The sequence below is a fragment of the Carcharhinus amblyrhynchos genome, chromosome 29 (assembly GCF_965287045.1).
Source record: "Carcharhinus amblyrhynchos chromosome 29, sCarAmb.v2.hapA, whole genome shotgun sequence".
Lineage (NCBI taxonomy): Eukaryota > Metazoa > Chordata > Chondrichthyes > Carcharhiniformes > Carcharhinidae > Carcharhinus > Carcharhinus amblyrhynchos.
The window spans coordinates 30,030,691-30,047,681 of NC_137352.1; the positions used below are offsets into that span (position 1 = coordinate 30,030,691).

At 47.9% G+C, this 16,991-nt stretch overlaps 1 protein-coding gene across 3 annotated transcripts in view; it reads right to left on the reverse strand.

The window, feature by feature from the left end:
• Positions 1 to 434: 434 nt before the first annotated feature.
• kirrel3b (kirre like nephrin family adhesion molecule 3b) overlaps positions 435 to 16,991 on the reverse strand; it is a 583,172-nt gene continuing 566,615 nt past the window's right edge. For all 3 annotated transcript variants that reach the window (XM_080214871.1, XM_080214872.1, XM_080214870.1), the window contains 3 exons: positions 12,299 to 12,405; positions 5,986 to 6,072; positions 435 to 875 (listed from right to left, as the gene is read on the reverse strand). In XM_080214871.1, the coding sequence (XP_080070997.1) occupies positions 435 to 875; positions 5,986 to 6,072; positions 12,299 to 12,405 (635 nt within the window). The remainder of the gene's footprint in view (positions 876 to 5,985; positions 6,073 to 12,298; positions 12,406 to 16,991) is intronic.

Here is a 16,991-nt window from a genome sequence, read left to right on the forward strand (position 1 = left end):
GCGTCAAGGCGTTTCACTTGGCTGATCTTTGACCCAGATGTAGTTAAAGAGATATCCTTGTGGGACAGGACGTGGTTGATTTGCCTGTTACTAATCGGTAACAGATGAGAGAAACCTAGTGGCCACAGGACTCTGTCCCACCATCATTGGGTGCAAGTCAGTACTCAGAGCCACCAAGTGGCGACTCAGTGGGTGTGGAGTCTGTCGCAGTTCTGATGCTTAGGGTTCCTCGGTGTCGCAGTTCCAGGTTGTTGAGGGTCGGGGGGTGCTCGGCCATGGAAGGGTTCGCCTGAAGAGGGAATGCCCCTGTTCGAAGCCCCGCTCTCAAGAGGAAGCGCAAGAGCAGAAACACCGCTGTGAAGCTGGGAGTCGACGGTGCCAAGTCGCCGCGAGTCCAGGGGCGGGGTGGTGGTGGTGGAGGTGGGGGGGGGAGGTTAGACGTGGGTCTGCATCCGCCTCTGCAGTGGCCGCGTTAAGTCTGAGTTCTGCGAGGAGGAGTGCGAGTAGTGAGAGGAGGCAGAGGCCTTGCTGGCCTCGTCGAACTGGACCGAGCTGTCCTGCTTGCTGTTGCTGCTGACGCTGCTGTTGCACTGGTTGTCCAGGAAGGAGTTGCTGTCGCTCATGGATCCTCGCTGGTACTCCCGCTCGCACAGCTCGATGGAGCTGCTGCCGTTGCCCAGCACGAAACGCTGCCCGTACTCGTACATGCGGTTGGCCGCGCTCAGCTGCGTGTAGAGGGTGGAGAAGGACATGCCGGTGGGCACCCGCTGCTTCACGTTGGGCCTCTGGTCAGGTGGGCATCCCACCGTGGCAGTGTTGCCAGCTGGCCGAAGATCTGGGAAGGTGCGGACGCTGTAGTAACCATTGGTCGGATCCTGTGAGAAAAAGGGAATGAAACTATGAGCAAAGAATTGATCTTTGAGCCAATTGAGTCTGGTTGCAGTTTGAGTGCATTGTGATTATTTTATAAAGCACTAAAGGACTGACATTGGGGGGGCAGGTATCCATTCTCCTGGTGGCCACTGGTTGCCACTTTTCACTGGACAAAGAAACCTACCTTAACCAACCTACTACAGCCCAGCTGAGGTTCACACTAATGGTGTTTACATTGAAAAAACTTCTATTCCTCCAGCTCCTTTCATGATTTCAGGATACGTCAAATCTCTTTATAGCCAATTAAATACTCCTGATGTGCAGTCGCTATAATATAGAGAAATGTGGCAGCCATTTTGTACTCAGCAAGGTGCTGCCAACAGTGACGTGTTAATCACCAGATAATCTGTTTTTGAAGGCGTTGGTTCAGGATAACTCTTCTTAATATTAAGGGCTTCTTGAAAAGTTGTAATTCGTCTGTCCGTTCCTGTTACACACGGGCAAGGTTAAACAAAAACTGTATGTTTTGGCTGCAAAGGATCCTTCACACAGGGGGCCCTGTTTACCTCACACTCAACCTCTGAACCTCGGTGAGGTTACATTTCCCCAGGACTCCGATCATTTTATTAAAATTGACAATCGGTCCACCTTGTTGCCAAACGAGGGGCATGCACACGGTGGGTCGTGCGTGGGCTGCTCTTGGATGTTTCGAGAGTGGCCTAGTACTTTGCGTCGTTAGTGTACGCTTAAAACTGGACCAGCAGATGGGCACCACAACAGCTCAGTGACTATCACTGTTTGCTGTGCAGATACATGGATTTGGGCCTGTGTCTGTGGGAGTTTGCGCATTCTCCCTGTGGTTGCGTGGGTTTCCTCCGGGTGCTCCGGTTTCCTCCCACACCCCAAAGATGTGCTGTTAGGCTGATTGGTGTAACAAATTGTCCCTAAATTATTCTCCCCTGAATCTGGTTTCCAATGGGGGTACCATAAGCGTAGACATGGGTCAAGGGAGGTGTAGGAAAATACGTTGTTAAGATGGCAGCGCGGGCTCATTGGGCCGAAGGGCCTGTTTCCCGTGCTGTGTTGTTCTTTGTTATCTGGCGATTAGCCTCGCTGGGATCTTGCTGTGTCCAAATCAGCTTTGTTTAATAAAAACGTTGACAGGATGTTAGCACCGCTGTCAGCATTTGTAACCCAACTCCAGCCACCCTTGGTGTTGTCGAGGGAGCTGTGGTCCGTTGCTGCTGTATTTCTCACATTGCACCGGTATTCAGAAGTATTTGATCGATCACGTTGGGTTTTGGGATATTCTGAAGCTGTGAACAGTGTGACAGAATTGCAAGAATTCCCTTTTTTTTACCTCAATATTGAATCGATTTTGCTGGTTAATGGATACCAGGTGGAGCTATGGGAGGTAGATGGTTTAAAGTTTATTTATTAGTGTCACAAGTAAGCTTACATTAACACTGCAATGAAGTTACTGTGAAAATCCCCTAGTTGCCACACCCCAGTGCCTGGATGGATACACCAAGAGAGAATTTAGCACAGCCAATACACCTAACCAGCACATCTTTCAGACTGTGGAAGATGGTGTTTACGTACAGATCACCCATGACCCAACTTCATGGCAGAATAGGCAGGGGGCAGGAAATGGCCTCCCTTTAAATAAATGCAAATACTGCAGATGCTGGCGTCGGAAACAAAAACAGAAAATGCTGGCAAATCTCAGCTGGAATAGCAGCATCTGTGGAGAGAGAGTGGAGCCAACATCTCGAGTCTAGATAGATGAACCTTTGTCAGAGCTGAGAGGAAAGTCAGTCAGCAGAGATGTGTGGTATGAGGGTGGGGAGGGATTGCTTTTCACCCATTCACTTATGACAAATCGAAGGGCCTTTCTTTCCTCAGTTTCCCTCTGTGAACTCTGTGAAATAGGGATGGAGGGTTATAGGAGATTGTTTTAAATAAGGATCAGAGCCTCGGGACGTTCCTGGAAATCAACTGTTACATGTGTTGATGTTTTTCTCTTCTACTCCACAGTGCGTCAGTCCACCTTGTTGTCTAACGAGGGACATACACGCGGTGGGTCGTGCGTGGGCTGCTCGTGGATGTTTCGAGAGTAGCCTAGTACTTTGCGTCATTTGTGTACGCTTAAACTGGACCAGCAGATGGGCACCACGGCAGCTCAGTGACTATCACTGTTTGCTGTGCAGATAGATGGATTTGGGCCAGTATCTGTGGGAGTTTGCGCATTCTCCCCGTGCTTGTGTGGGTTTCCTCCGGGTGCTCCGGTTTCCTCCCACACCCCAAAGATGTGCTCTTAGGCTGATTGGTGTAACAAATTGTCCCTAAATTAGTCTCCCCTCAATCTGGTTTCCAATGTGGGTACCATAAGCATAGACAAGTGTCAAGGGTGGAAGAGGAAATGCACAAGGTTAAAATGGCGGCGCGGGCTCGTTGGGCCGAAGGGCCTGTTTCCCGTGCTGTGTTGTTCTTTGTTCTTTAACTCTGCTCTCCCGCACTACATCCAGATTCATGCCCACGGAGAAAAAGTTTAAGTATTGTAATGAGAGGACTGGGAGCAGGGCCTAGTCAGATGTGGGAAAGGGGCCTGGAATGCCCCCAGGAAGAGATGGAAATGTCTCATCACTCCATGCGCCATTCCTCCTGCTCCCATTCTGCACAGCTCTTTCTCTCCCCACCTCACCTCACACCACCTTTTGCAAAGGAGCAATGAAGATCATTCTGTCTCACTGATTTCCCACCGCCCTGAAAGAACAGACCATTCCCCATCGATTCAGAACTGCTCCATACTGTCACTCACCAGTCCCATTGCCAATGCCAAAAGTGGGAGCTGGGAGCACTCCAGCTGGTGTTGGGGTGATAGATGCGGGGACACGATATTGCCTGCAGTGGTCAGTTAAGAGGCCATTGCTGGGGCGACATTCCCCTAGCGATGGTCACTGCTGAGGCTGAAACACCCCCTGAGGAGAGGGTGTTTTAATGGCTGAGTGACCTCGGTGGCAGGTGGAGAAGGTGGTGGGAGCCTTGTCAGGGTTGGGGGTGTTCATGGAGGACTCTTGGCACCGTCGCCACAAGGCAGCCATGACCAAAGTGGGGGAGCTTTCCTGTTGACCATGAAATGGCAAATGGAATTTAATGTTGGCAAGTGTGAGGTGGTCCACTTTGGTAGGAATAATGGTAGGAAGGACTATTACTTACAGGGCGAAAAACTGCAGCAGGCGACGGTGCAGAGGGACCTCGGGGTCCTTGTGCATGAGTCGCAAAAACCCAGCCTGCAGGTGCAGCAGGTGGTCAGGAAGGCGAATGGGATGCTGGCCTTCATAGCGAGGGGGATTGAATATAAAAGTAGGGAGGTCTTGCTGCAGCTGTATAGGGCATTGGTGAGGCCACAGCTGGAGTACTGTGTGCAGGTTTGGTCGCCACACTTACGCAAGGATATTTTGGCCTTGGAGGGAGTGCAGAGGAGGTTTACTAGGCTGATACCGGAGTTGAGGGGGTTGAGCTATGAGGAGAGGCTGAATAAACTAGGCTTGTACTCATTAGAGTTTAGAAGAATGAGGGGAGATCTCATTGAGACATATAAGATGATGAATGGGATGGATAGGATAGAGGTGGAGAGACTCTTCCCGCTCAGAAAGGACAGTAGGACTAGGGGGCACAGCCTCAAGATAAAGGGGGGGCGGTTTAGAATGGAGTTGAGGAGGAACTTCTTCACTCAAAGGGTGGTGATTCTCTGGAATTCTCTGCCCGTTGAGGTGGTGGAGGCTGCCTTGCTAAATATTTTTAAGACGTGGGTTGATGGGTTTTTGATAAGCGAGGGGATGAAGGGTTATGGGGAGAGGGCGGGAATGTGGAACTGAGACATGGCAGATCAACCATGATCTTATTGAATGGTGGGGCAGGCTCGAAGGGCTAGATGGCCTACTCCTGCTCCTATTTCTTATGTTCTTATGTTCACACATCAGGGAGCCTCCGCCAATCAGCTGGGAGGTCACCAGAGTTTACCTGGCAGCCCCCCCCCAAGGCAATAGCAGCATTGACCCCAATTCCAAACCACCCCCCCTCAACCCAGCACCGTGCCAAAAAAAGATACAATTCCCATGAAGCTTAGAAGCAATCCTTGATTGACCATTCATTGGCTCAGTTAGCCACTTGGTGGATGGCTGCACCATCATGTTTCCCACCCCTGCCATTGAGAAAGGCATCAGGCTACCCTTCCCTCCGCCCCCACTCTCCCCATGACCCCCCCCCACCTCTGCATTTTGGCTCACCCTCCGGCAGCCTGTCACCAATGGCCGGGAATATTCAACCTCAGGAATCAAATCACCTCACTCTGTGTCTCTGTTGCATCTTGTAAGACAAGACCCACAAGTTAGACTTTCACAGTCACATGTCTCTAGTTTTGAATTTGAAGCATTAACCTTATGGTTCCTGCCTATTCCTGAAGATTGTGCTGGAGTGAGTTCAGGGAAGCAGGGAAAGGTTGTCCAGTCTTCTCACTCCATGGGTGGGAAATTTCCCTTCCTGCCTGCCAGAACAATTGTAGCGGGCAAGGCACGGACAATGCAAAGGTCCATTGTCTCTGGCTGGGATTTTCCAGCCTTGGGGCGAGCGGGGCTGGAAAATCTTGCCCCGTGTCTCCTCAGAATTGCTGAAAGATCTCCAATCCAACTATTGGAGAGGACAATTGGAGCTCGGGTGTAGAGGTGGATGAGTGGATGGATGGGTGGGTGAACAGATGGATGGGTGGGTGGGTGAGCAGGTGGGTGGGTGAGTGGACAGGTGAGCAGGTGGGCGGGTGGATGGGTGGGTGAGAAAGTGGATGGATGGGTGGGTGAGTGGACGGGTGAGCAGGTGGGTGGGTGAGAAGGTGGATGGATGGGTGGGTGGGTGGGGTGTGAGAGAGACACCTGTTTTGCTGAATTAGCACCCTGCAGGCACAGCCTAGCCCACCTCCGCATCCACTTCCCCCTTTCTGTGTTTTCAATGATGGTGCAATGATTTGCAAATAAAGTCTGGTTTCCAGCAATATGAACCGCAGAACTGAAAATAACATTGAACACCAGAAGATCCACTGTGAGCTCTCCCAACCTTGATGTGCTGATATTCCTTCTCCTCCTCCTTGAGAACTTCCAGTTGTTTCAGCACCGGGTCCTGATCAAACTCTCCTCTGTCGATCTGTAAGCAACACAATAACATCATCGACTCTCCATCCTCCCATATTTTCTCCTGACCCTCAGCCAATGATAAATGTCTGATTTTGCCTCAACAAAGAGTTCGGCCTTGCCCTACAAACACGGTGAACTGTTGCCCCAGTGATGTGCTCTCTACTCTGCAAGAGGGCTTCTCCTCGATTTATGCTTGTGTTCTCATCTTTGTGGAGGTGCCAAGAATTACGTTAGCGCTTTTGGGTGCAGGGACCATGATGGACAAGTTCAAAAAACATTTAAATGCCATTTCCTTTTCATTTGTTAAGAAACTGCAGTGGATGCTTTAGTCATGAGGACTGGCTTGTTTAAACTTGGTTCAGATGGGGAGACGATGGCCAAGTGGTACCATCACTAGGCTATTGATCCAGAAACTCAGCTAACATTCTGGGGACCCTGGGTTCGAATCCCACCATGGCAGATGATGGAATTTGAATTCAATAAAAAAAATCTGAAACTAAGAATCTACTGATGACCAGTTGATTGTTGGAAAAACCCATCTGGTTCATTTATGCCTTTTAGGGGAGGAAATCTGCCATCCTTACCTGGCCTGGCCTACATGTGACTCCAGAGCCACAGCAATGTGGTTGACTCTCAGTTGCCCTCTGAATTGGCCTAGCGACACATTCAGTTCAAGGGCAACTAAAGATCGGCAACAAATACTGGCCAGACAGTAACATCTATGTCCCATGAATGAACAAAAAAAAAATTGAAAAGGGTTCTATCAGGAAAATGCAGAGAAACTATCGAGACCAATTGTAAAATTCGAGACAGGGCATTCCGGAGAGAAACCGGTAAGCAGTTTCACACAAAGAGCAATGCGGTGGTATAGTGGTTAGCACCAGGGACCCGGGTTCGATTCCAGCCTTGGGTGACTGTCTGTCTGGAGTTTGCACGTTCTCCCTGTGGGTTTCCTCCGGGAGCTCCAGTTTCCTCCAACAGTTTAAAGATGTGGAGGCGAGGTGGATTGGCCATGCTAACTGCATGGGGTTATGGAGATTGGGAGGAGGGGAGATGCTGGGTAAAATACACTTTTGCAAAGTTACTGCAGACTCCTTTTATTTTTTTTAATTCATTCACGGGATGTTGGTCATTTTAACCATATTGCCGTGGGTCAGATCTCCTTCCCTATAGGACATTAGTAAACCAGAGAGGTGTTTATGACAATCAGCAATGGTTTCGTGGTCACCAATAGACTTATAATTCCAGATTTTTTTTTACTGAATTCAAATTTCACCATCTGCTGTGGTGGGATTTGAACCTGGGTCCTCAGAGCATTAAATTAGGTCTCAAGTCCAGTGACAATACCACTAGGCCACTGCCTCCCCATTGCTCTGCAGGGGTTGCAAAAAGAAATTTGTAATTCTTCGGCTAAAAAAGCTGTGGGTTAATTGGGTTTTCCGAGACAGTGACTGACTGAGTTTGGTTCGGTAAACAGAGCAGAGGCGGCTAAATGGAATCAATGTGCGGGTCTGACTGAATGGCGGTGAGGGGGAGGGGTGCTGAATGGTAGCCCCCTGTTCCTATATTCCTGACACAAATAATGCTTAAAGCATAGAGAGCAACCATTGTGAAATCACCGTCCATGAAGGGAGAGATGGGGTAAAGCAGATGGACGGCAGGATCATTTAATCTTGTGTCAGTCGCAGGCAAACTCTCAGAATCCATAATTCCAGAACAGATTAACATGGTGTCAGTCTGATGGAATAATCAGGATGATGCAGCGAGATTTGTCAAAGGGAAGTCAAGTCTGACAAACATAATTGTGATGTGTGAAGGAAAGGATTGATAAAAGAGGATGAAGGTGCATTCATTTTCGGAAGTGCTTAATAAGGTGTCTTTCAGGAGATGTCACAGCATCACAGGGTAGTTCGCACTGCCGGAGGAGGCTGTTCGGTCCATCGTGCCTGCGCCAGCTCTCCGAATCAGCGATTCCCTGAGCACAATTCTCCCGTAACCCTGCACGTTCTGCCTTTATAGGTCACAGTCGATGAATGGCTCAAATGAACCTGCCTCCACCACACTCTCAGGCAGAGTATCCCACACCCCAACCACTCGCTGCGTGAAAAAGCTTTTCCTCATGTCGCTTTTGCTTCTTTTACAAATAACTCTAAATCATGGAATAGAATCAAAGAGCCCCTGCAGCGTAGGAGGAGGCCATTTGGCCCATCGAGCCTGCACCAACACCCAGGCCCTACACCATATCCTCACATATTTACCCTGCTAATCCCCCTGACAATTCAGCATGGCCAACCAACCTAACTCGCACATCTGTGGGAGGAAACTGGAGCACCCAGAGGAAACCCACGCAGACACTGAGAGAATGTGCAAACTCCGCACAGATAGTGACCTGAGGCCGGAATCGAAGCTGGATCCCTGGTGCTGTGAGGCAGTTGTGTGAACCACTGTGCTGCCCTATCTGTGCGTCTTGGTTCTTGATCCTCTCACAAGTGGGAACAGTTTCTTCCTCTCTCCTCTTGTCCATACCTGTCAGGATTTTGTATACCTGAACAGTGCTTGGGTCCTTGGGCGGCACGGTAGCACAGTAGTTAGCACTGCTGCCTCACGGCATCAGGAACCTGGGTTCTCTTCTGACCTTTGGTCATTGTCTGTGTTGAATATGCACGTTCTCCCCATGTCTGCATGGGTTTCCTCCGGGTACTCTGGGTTTCCTCCCACACTCCAAAAGACATGATGGTTAGATGTACAGGCCATGCTAAATTCTCCCTCAGTGTACCCGAACAGGCGCCAGTGTATGGCGACTAGGGGATTTTTACAGTAACTTCATTGCAGTGTTAATCTTAGCCGATTTGTGATGCTGATAAATAAACTTTAAACTTTGTTATAAAAATTCAGGTGGCTGGATTAAGAAGAAATGTAGATAGAAAGCTGATTGGTTGAGGGGGGATCTTACTGAAACTTACAGGATACTGTGAGGCCTGGATAGAATGGACGTGGAGAGGATGTTTCCATTAGTAGGTAAAACTAGAACCAGAGGGGACAACCTCAGGCTAACGGGACAATCCTTTAAAACAGAGATGAGGAGGACTTTCTTCAACCAGAGAGAGGTGAATCTGTGTGACTCTTTGCCGCAGAAGGCTGTGGAGGCCAGATCATTGAGTGTCTTTAAGACAGAGATATACAGGTTCTTGATTAATAAGGGGATCAGGGGTTATGGGAAAAGGCAGGGGAATGGAGATGAGAAAAAAATCAGCCATGATTGAATGGCGGAGCAGACTCAATGGGCTGAGTGGCTGAATTCTGGTCCAATGTCTTATGGACAAGGGGTTGTATTTTTGCGAGTCAGAGAGACTTCTATGGGCCTTTAAAAAATGGTGTCAGGGACCTGATTCTGGGATGGCTGACCACATGCCCAGGTTTTCTGATTTTCTGTCTTTTTAGGGTATGTTCTGGTTTGGGTTGTTGAATCTGCACTCGGCACCTAGCTGACTGCATTGCAGGGATGGATATCTGCTCGTCACCCACAATTATCATGGACCTGAGCAGATTTTCACAGAGTTGTGCTTCATGGCACCTCAGGTGAGCCACTTAGTCCTCATGAAGACAATGAAAGGACCTCCTCATTCTCCCATGCCAAAGGGGGCACCTACACATCCCCAATGGCCCCTCATAACCCTCGGCCCATGACAATGGGGTCCCCCAACCCATTGGGTTTCTTTTGCCCCCTCCCCTATTGCCCAAGCTATGAAATTTCCATACCCATTCACCAACGATACTCTGTAAAGAACCAATGGTGCTAGAATGACAGCAGGATGAATATAAAACACATTTTTAAAAGCAATTCATAGATAACATACTGAGAAAAAAATCATTTTTACTGCAGGTCAATAAATGTGTTGAATATCTAGATACTTTCAAGTATCAATATCACCAACTGCAAGCACTTAAAACCTCATTATTTTGTGTAGATAAACAATGTAGAATTGTCAGAAGAGATCAGAGAGTCAGAGCCATCAATAAAGCAATGTTTTTCCTGGGGCTCAGGTGTTTTATTACAGTAATGGATATCTGGGCTTTCAGTCAAGTGTGCATAGGTTGAGCAGAAAGCCCATACTCTCAGTGTGTACTGTGGGGCTATATATTCATGCTGCATGTGTATATATACTAACGAACTGCAGAGGGTAGCACTGCATGTACATATTAACAGTGCATACTATAGGGCTGTGTATTCATAATGACAGTGTGCACTGTGGGAGTGTGTGTCCATCCTTGAGTGTTTACAGTGGGATGTGTGTTCTTCCTTTCAGTGTGTACTGTGGGGCTGTGTATTCACGTAGTTTATTTATTTCATTTATTAGTGTCACAAGTAGGCTTACATTAACACTGCAATTAAGTTACGGTGAAAATTCCCTTGTTGCAATACTCTGGCACCTGATCGGGTACATTCAGGGAGTATTTAGCATGGCTACTCCACCTAACCAGCACATCTTTGGACCGTGGGTGGAAACCGGAGCGCCCAGAGGAAACCCACATGACATGGGGAGAATGTGCAGACCCCACACAGACTGTGACCCAAGCTGGGAATCAAACCGGGGTTCCTGGTGCTGTGAGGCAGCAGTGCTAACCACTGTGCCATTGTGCCACCCATTATTAGTGTGCACTGTGCAATGGTGTATTCATATTGTCAGTGTGCACTGTGGGACTGTATTATTGTCAGTGTGTAATATGGGACTGTGTATTCTTGTCAGTGTGTACTCTGGGACAGTGTATTCATATTGTCTGTGGGACTGTATTATTGTCAGTGTGTAATATGGGACTGTGTATTGCTATCAGTGTGTACTATGGGACAGTGTATTCATATTGTCATTGTGCACTATGGGACTGTGTATTATTGTCAGTGTGTACTGTGGGACTGTGTATTATTGCCAACGTGTATTGTGGGACTGTGTTTTATTGCCAGAGTGTACTTTTGGACAGTGTTTTATTGCCAATGTGTACTGTGGGACTGTGTATTATTGTCAGTGTGCATGGTTGGGACTTGTATTATTGCCAGCGTGTACTATGGGATTGTATTATTGCCAGTGTAATGTGGGACTGTGTATTATTGACAGTTTGTACTGTTAGACTGTATTAATGTCAGTGGGTACTGTGGGACGGTGTATTATTGCCAGTTTGTAATTGGGACGGTGTATTATTGTCAGTGTGTACTGTGGGATTACTAGTTCCCATTCTGTAGCCTGTGTTGATGTTGAGTGTGAGTGGTAACATTGAGTGTGGATCCTAAGTGTATTTGGCAGTGTTGGGAACATTCACTGTAACAGTGAATAGGAGCAGGAGCTGACTGCTCTGCCCTCTAACCGTGTGGCATCAGACACTCCTACCCTGAGTAAAATCAGCCAGATTAGCACAGCCAAAGCTTGATGCTTGGAGCTCTGATCTGAAAAGTGTGCTTCATGTCTCACCCAGCACAGTACATTAACCCACTGAGTCACTGAGGACTGTGGATGAACATAAGAACATAAGAAATAGGAGCAGGAGTAGGCCATCTAGCCCTTCGAGCCTGCCCCGCCATTCAATAAGATCACCTGCGCAAGGATATTTTGGCCCTGGAGGGAGTGCAGAGGAGGTTTACTAGGCTGATACCGGAGTTGAGGGGATTGAGCTATGAGGAGAGGCTGAATAAACTAGGCTTGTACTCGTTAGAGTTTAGAAGAATGAGGGGAGATCTCATTGAGACGTATAAGATGATGAATGGGATGGATAGGATAGAGGTGGAGAGACTCTTCCCGCTCAAAAAAGACAGTAGGACTAGGGGGCACAGCCTCAAGATAAAGGGGAGGCGGTTTAGAACGGAGTTGAGGAGGAACTTCTTCACTCAAAGGGTGATGAATCTCTGGAATTCTCTGCCCGTTGAAGTGGTGGAGGCTGCCTCGCTAAATATTTTTAAGAAGCGGGATGATGGGTTCTTGATAAGAGAGGGGATTAAGGGTTATGGGGAGAGGGCGGGAAAGTGGAACTGAGCCACAACAGATCAGCCATGATCTTATTGAATGGCAGGGCAGGCTCGAAGGGCTAGATGGCCTACTCCTGCTCCTATTTCTTATGTTCTTATGTTCATGGCTGATCTGAAGTGGACCAGTTCCACTTACCCGCTTTCCCCCCATAACCCTTAATTCCCTTATCGATCAGAAATCCATCTACCCGTGGCTTAAACACATCAGAAGTCCTGAACTCACCATCACGTTTTTAATTGTCTGCTCTCCCGGTTGCTGGGTTCCATTATGGTCCTTGTGGACAATCTCTACCCGGATGTCATTCTTGGCTGAGACTTCACCTTTACCATCTGCAAAACAGTCACAGCAGAGAAATCAAACTCACACTTACAAATCAATAAGCAGCCTGTGACGGCGAGGGATCTGGAGTGCAGTCTATCGCGTGGAAGGCAATCAACACACACAGGATCATCCATGATCCCACACCCTGCTCCATCATTGTATCCAACTGCTCCTTAAAAGATCAACTGTAAGTACGTACCTCAGAAGTGGCAAGTAATGATTTACCCAACCGATGTACAACTCAGCGCATACAATCAATTAGAGATTCAATCCCTAGGAACTAATACACTAATAATGTTGCTACCAATACTCACCTCGGTCACTCATATAATTTACACTACTCCTTATACATCCATGACTGTGCGGCCAAAATCCCCTCCAACTCGATTTTCAAGTTTGCTGACAACACCACTGTAGTGGGTTGGATCTCAAACATTGATGAGTCAGAGTACAGGAATGAGATGGAGAGTCTGGTAAACTGGGGCAACGATAATAATCTCTCCCTCAATCTCAACAAAAGAGATTCTCATCAATTTCAGAAAGTGTAAAGCAGAACATGCCCCTGTCTACATGATGTGGGTATGCCGGCGTTGGACTGGCGTAAACACAGTAACAAGTCTGACAACACCAGGTTTTAGTCCAACCTATTTATTTGATAATATACTCGCAAGCTTGGGGCTAACCCGAAAGCTTGCGAGTATATTATCAAATAAATAGGTTGGACTAAAACCTGGTGTTGTCAGACTTTTTACCCTGTCTACATCAACAGGGACAAAGTAGAAAGGGTTCAAGTTTCTAATTGTTCAGGTCACCAACAACTTGTCCTGGTTTTCCCATGCCGACATTACAGTTAAGGAAGTCTACCAATGCCTCTACTTTCTCAGAAGACTAAGGAAATTTGGCAGGTCAGCTACGACTCACACCAACTCTCCCAAAGGTAGGGGAGTCTAAAACTAGAGGGCATAGGTTTAAGGGAGAGCGGAGAGATACAAAAGTGTCCAGAGAGGCAGTTTTTTCACACAGAGGGTGATGAGTGTCTGGAACAAGCTGCCAGAGGTAGTAGTAGAGGGGAGTACAATTTTATCTTTTAAAAAGCATTTAGATAGTTACATGGGTACGATGGGTATAGAGGGATATGGGCCAAATGTGGGCAATTGGGATTAGCTTAGGGGTTTTCAAAAAAAGGGTGGCGTGAACAAGTTGCGTCAAAGGGCCTGTTTCCATGCTGTAAACCTCTATGACTCTATGACTCAACTTTTACAGATGTACCATAGAAAGCACTCTTTCTGGTTGTATTACAGCTTGGTATGGGCTCCTGCTCTGCCCAAGACTGCAAGAAACCAGAAAGGTCATGAATTTAGCCCAGTCCATCACGCAAACCAACCTCCCATCCATTGACGCTGTCTACAGTTCCCGCTGCCTTGGAAAAGAAGCCAGCATAATTAAGGACCCCACGCACCCTGGACATTCTCTCTTTCACCTTCTTCCTTCGGGAAAAAGATATAAAAGCCTGAGGTCATGCCAACCGACTCAAGAACAGCTTCTTCCCTGCTGCCATCAGACTTTTGAATGGACCTATCTTGCATTAAGTTGATCTTTCCCTGCTCCCTAGCTATAAATGTAACACTACATTCTGCACTCTCAGCTTTCCTTCTCTATGAATGGTATGCTTTGTTTGTAATTAAGTACTCTTTCTCCTCCAGCATCTGACAAACAGTTCAAATTTCTCAATGGCCTTAGGGCTTGTTAGATTTAGTACGGTGTAAGCATGTACCCTTTTTGGATATGCCAGATAATCCAGCATGGCAGTAAATACACCACTCCTTCTCAAACTTTGCCCAACTGTACGCAACGTTCTCACTGAACACGAGCGTGTCAATGTGGCAAAGTCCTTGTGCCATGGGAGTCAGAAGTGCACCTGTCAACAATTAAGCAAAGGTGGCACAATGGCACAGTGGTTAGTACTGCTGTCTCACAGCCCCAGGGACCTGGGTTCGATTCCTGGCTTGGGTCACCGTCTGTGCAGAGTTTACACTTTCTTCTTGGGACAACGTGGGATTCCTCCGGGTGCTCAGGTTTCCTCCTACATGCCGAAAAATGTGCTGGTTAGGTGCATTGGCCGTGCTAAATTCTCCCTCAGTGTACCCGAACAGGCACCGGAATGTGGTGATTAGTGGGTTTTCACAGTAACTTCATTCATAGAACATTACAGCGCAGTACAGGCCCTTTGGCCCTCGATGTTGCGCCGACCAGTGGAACCAATCCAATGACCCTCTAACCTAAACTATTCCAATGTTATCCATATGCCAATCCACTGACCATTTGAACGCCCTTAAAGTTGGTGAGTCCATACCTGCTGCAGGCAGGGCATTCCACGCCCTTACTACCCTCTGAGTAAAGAACCTACCTCTGACACCCATCAAGCTTACTTGTGACATGAATAAATAAATAATCAGTGAGTTAAAGCAATTAAAAGAGAAATTCCATTGCCGGTACCATTTTCCAGTTGGCGCAGGGTAACTCAGGCAGGTGACCATCTCAGTTTTTTTCACTTTTCACATCCAGGGATGGGATAAAAGTGGTCAGAACTTTGAGTGCGTGAGTCATTAGGAGTTCAGGTGAGAGTTTGCTACTGCTTTAGTGTCCAGGCCTTTTCCTCTGGCTCCTCTTGAAGTACTTGCTTTGTTAACCGTGTCCTGAGAACTCGTTTTGTAAGAAATCTTACAACATCAGGTTAAAGTCCAACAGGTTACATAAGAACATAAGAAGTAGGAGCAGGAGTAGGCCATCTAGCCCTTTGAGCCTGCCCCGCCATTCAATAAGCCTACCAAAAACTTATCTACCCGTGTCTTTAGTATATTTAGCGAGGTAGCCTCCACCACTTCAATGGGCAGAGAATTCCAGAGATTCACCACCCTTTGAGTGAAGAAGTTCCTCCTCAACTCTGTTCTAAACTGCCCCCCCCACCCCCCTTATCTTGAGGCTGTGCCCTCTAGTCCTGTTGTCCTTTCTGAGCAGGAAGAATCTCTCTACCTCTACCCTATCCATCCCCTTCATTATCTTATATGTGAAAGGGATGGATAGGGTAGGTTTATTTGGTAGCAAAAGCCACTAGCGTTCGGAGCGCTGTCCCTTCACTAGGTGAGAATTTGATGAAGGGACAGCAAGTGCTCCGAAAGCTAGTGGCTTTTGCTACCACATAAACTTGTTAGACTTTAACCTGGTGTTGTGCGACTTCTTACTGTGTTTACCCCAGTCCAAAACCGGCATCTCCACATCATAACTCTGTTGGAGCATTTCTGCCCATTGCAACTCACAGGGCAGAGCCACCTGCATTTCAGCAAATGGGGATTGGGTACTCCACTGGAGACATAAGAACATAAGAAATAGGAGCAGGAGTAGGCCATCTAGCCCTTCGAGCCTGCCCCGCCATTCAATAAGATCATGGCTGATCTGAAGTGGATCAGTTCCACTTTCCCGCTTTCTCCCCATAACCCTTAATTCCCCCGTCTATCAGAAATCTATCTACCTGTGACTTAAATATATTCAACGAGGTAGCCTCCACCACTTCAATGGGCAGCGAATTCCAGAGATTCACCACCCTTTGAGTGAAGAAGTTCCTCAGAGGGTGGAAGTTCCCCAGAGGACATCTCCTCTGGGCAGAATGAGAGGGGTCGAAGGAAGAGGAAGACAGGTGTCTGCAGGCAGTGACGCAGGAAGAGGCATATGGTAGGAGAGGTGTGGGAATGGAGGGGTGCAGGGCCAGCGAGGTGGATGGCATCGCAGAAAATGTCACAGTCCTGCAGGCAGTGACGCAGCTACCTCAACGTGTTTGAGGTCCCGTGCTGCAGGAGGTTCCGCCACTCTAATGAAATCATTGGGCTGGAGATCTCCTCAATGCTTTGATGGTCAGTGTAGCCTCCAATCTTTACACATCTGGATTATTCAGGGGCAGATCTGTGTCGAGCATCTATAACTGCATCAAACTTATAACTGATGTTCTGTTGAGACAGATCCACACACGTGTTGCAGGGCTAATCGAGTGAGCAAGGCACACACACGGCAGAAGACAGCACTAACCTGCTGACAGGCTGGGGCCACCTCGATCAGAGAATTTCAATTTCTTACAACTGTCTCCTAACATGTGGAGTTATGTGCTGAATCTCTGCTGTGGTGTTAATGGGATACTAATTACATTTTCCCTAAAACTACTCCCAAAGCACAAAGGTTGTAATGATCTCAGCGCACTGTCTGTCCAAGTTCTAAAAACTCTAGAGCTTGGGTTTTTAATGATGAAGGTGTTTTTAGATGTACAATTCCACCTGAAACAGGCTAAACCAGAGGGCAGTGCGGTGGCACAGTGGTTGGCACTGCTGCCTCCCAGCGCCAGGAGCCCGGGTTTGATTCCCGGCCTGGGTCATTGTCCGTGTGGAATCTACAGATTCTCCCCATGTCTGCGTGGGTTTCCTCCGGGTGCTCCGGTTTCCTCCCATTGTCCAAAGATGTGCCGGTTAGGTTGACTGGCCGTGCAAAATTGCTCCTCAGTGTCAGGGGGATTAGTAGGGTAAATAATGGGGTTATGGGGATAGGACCT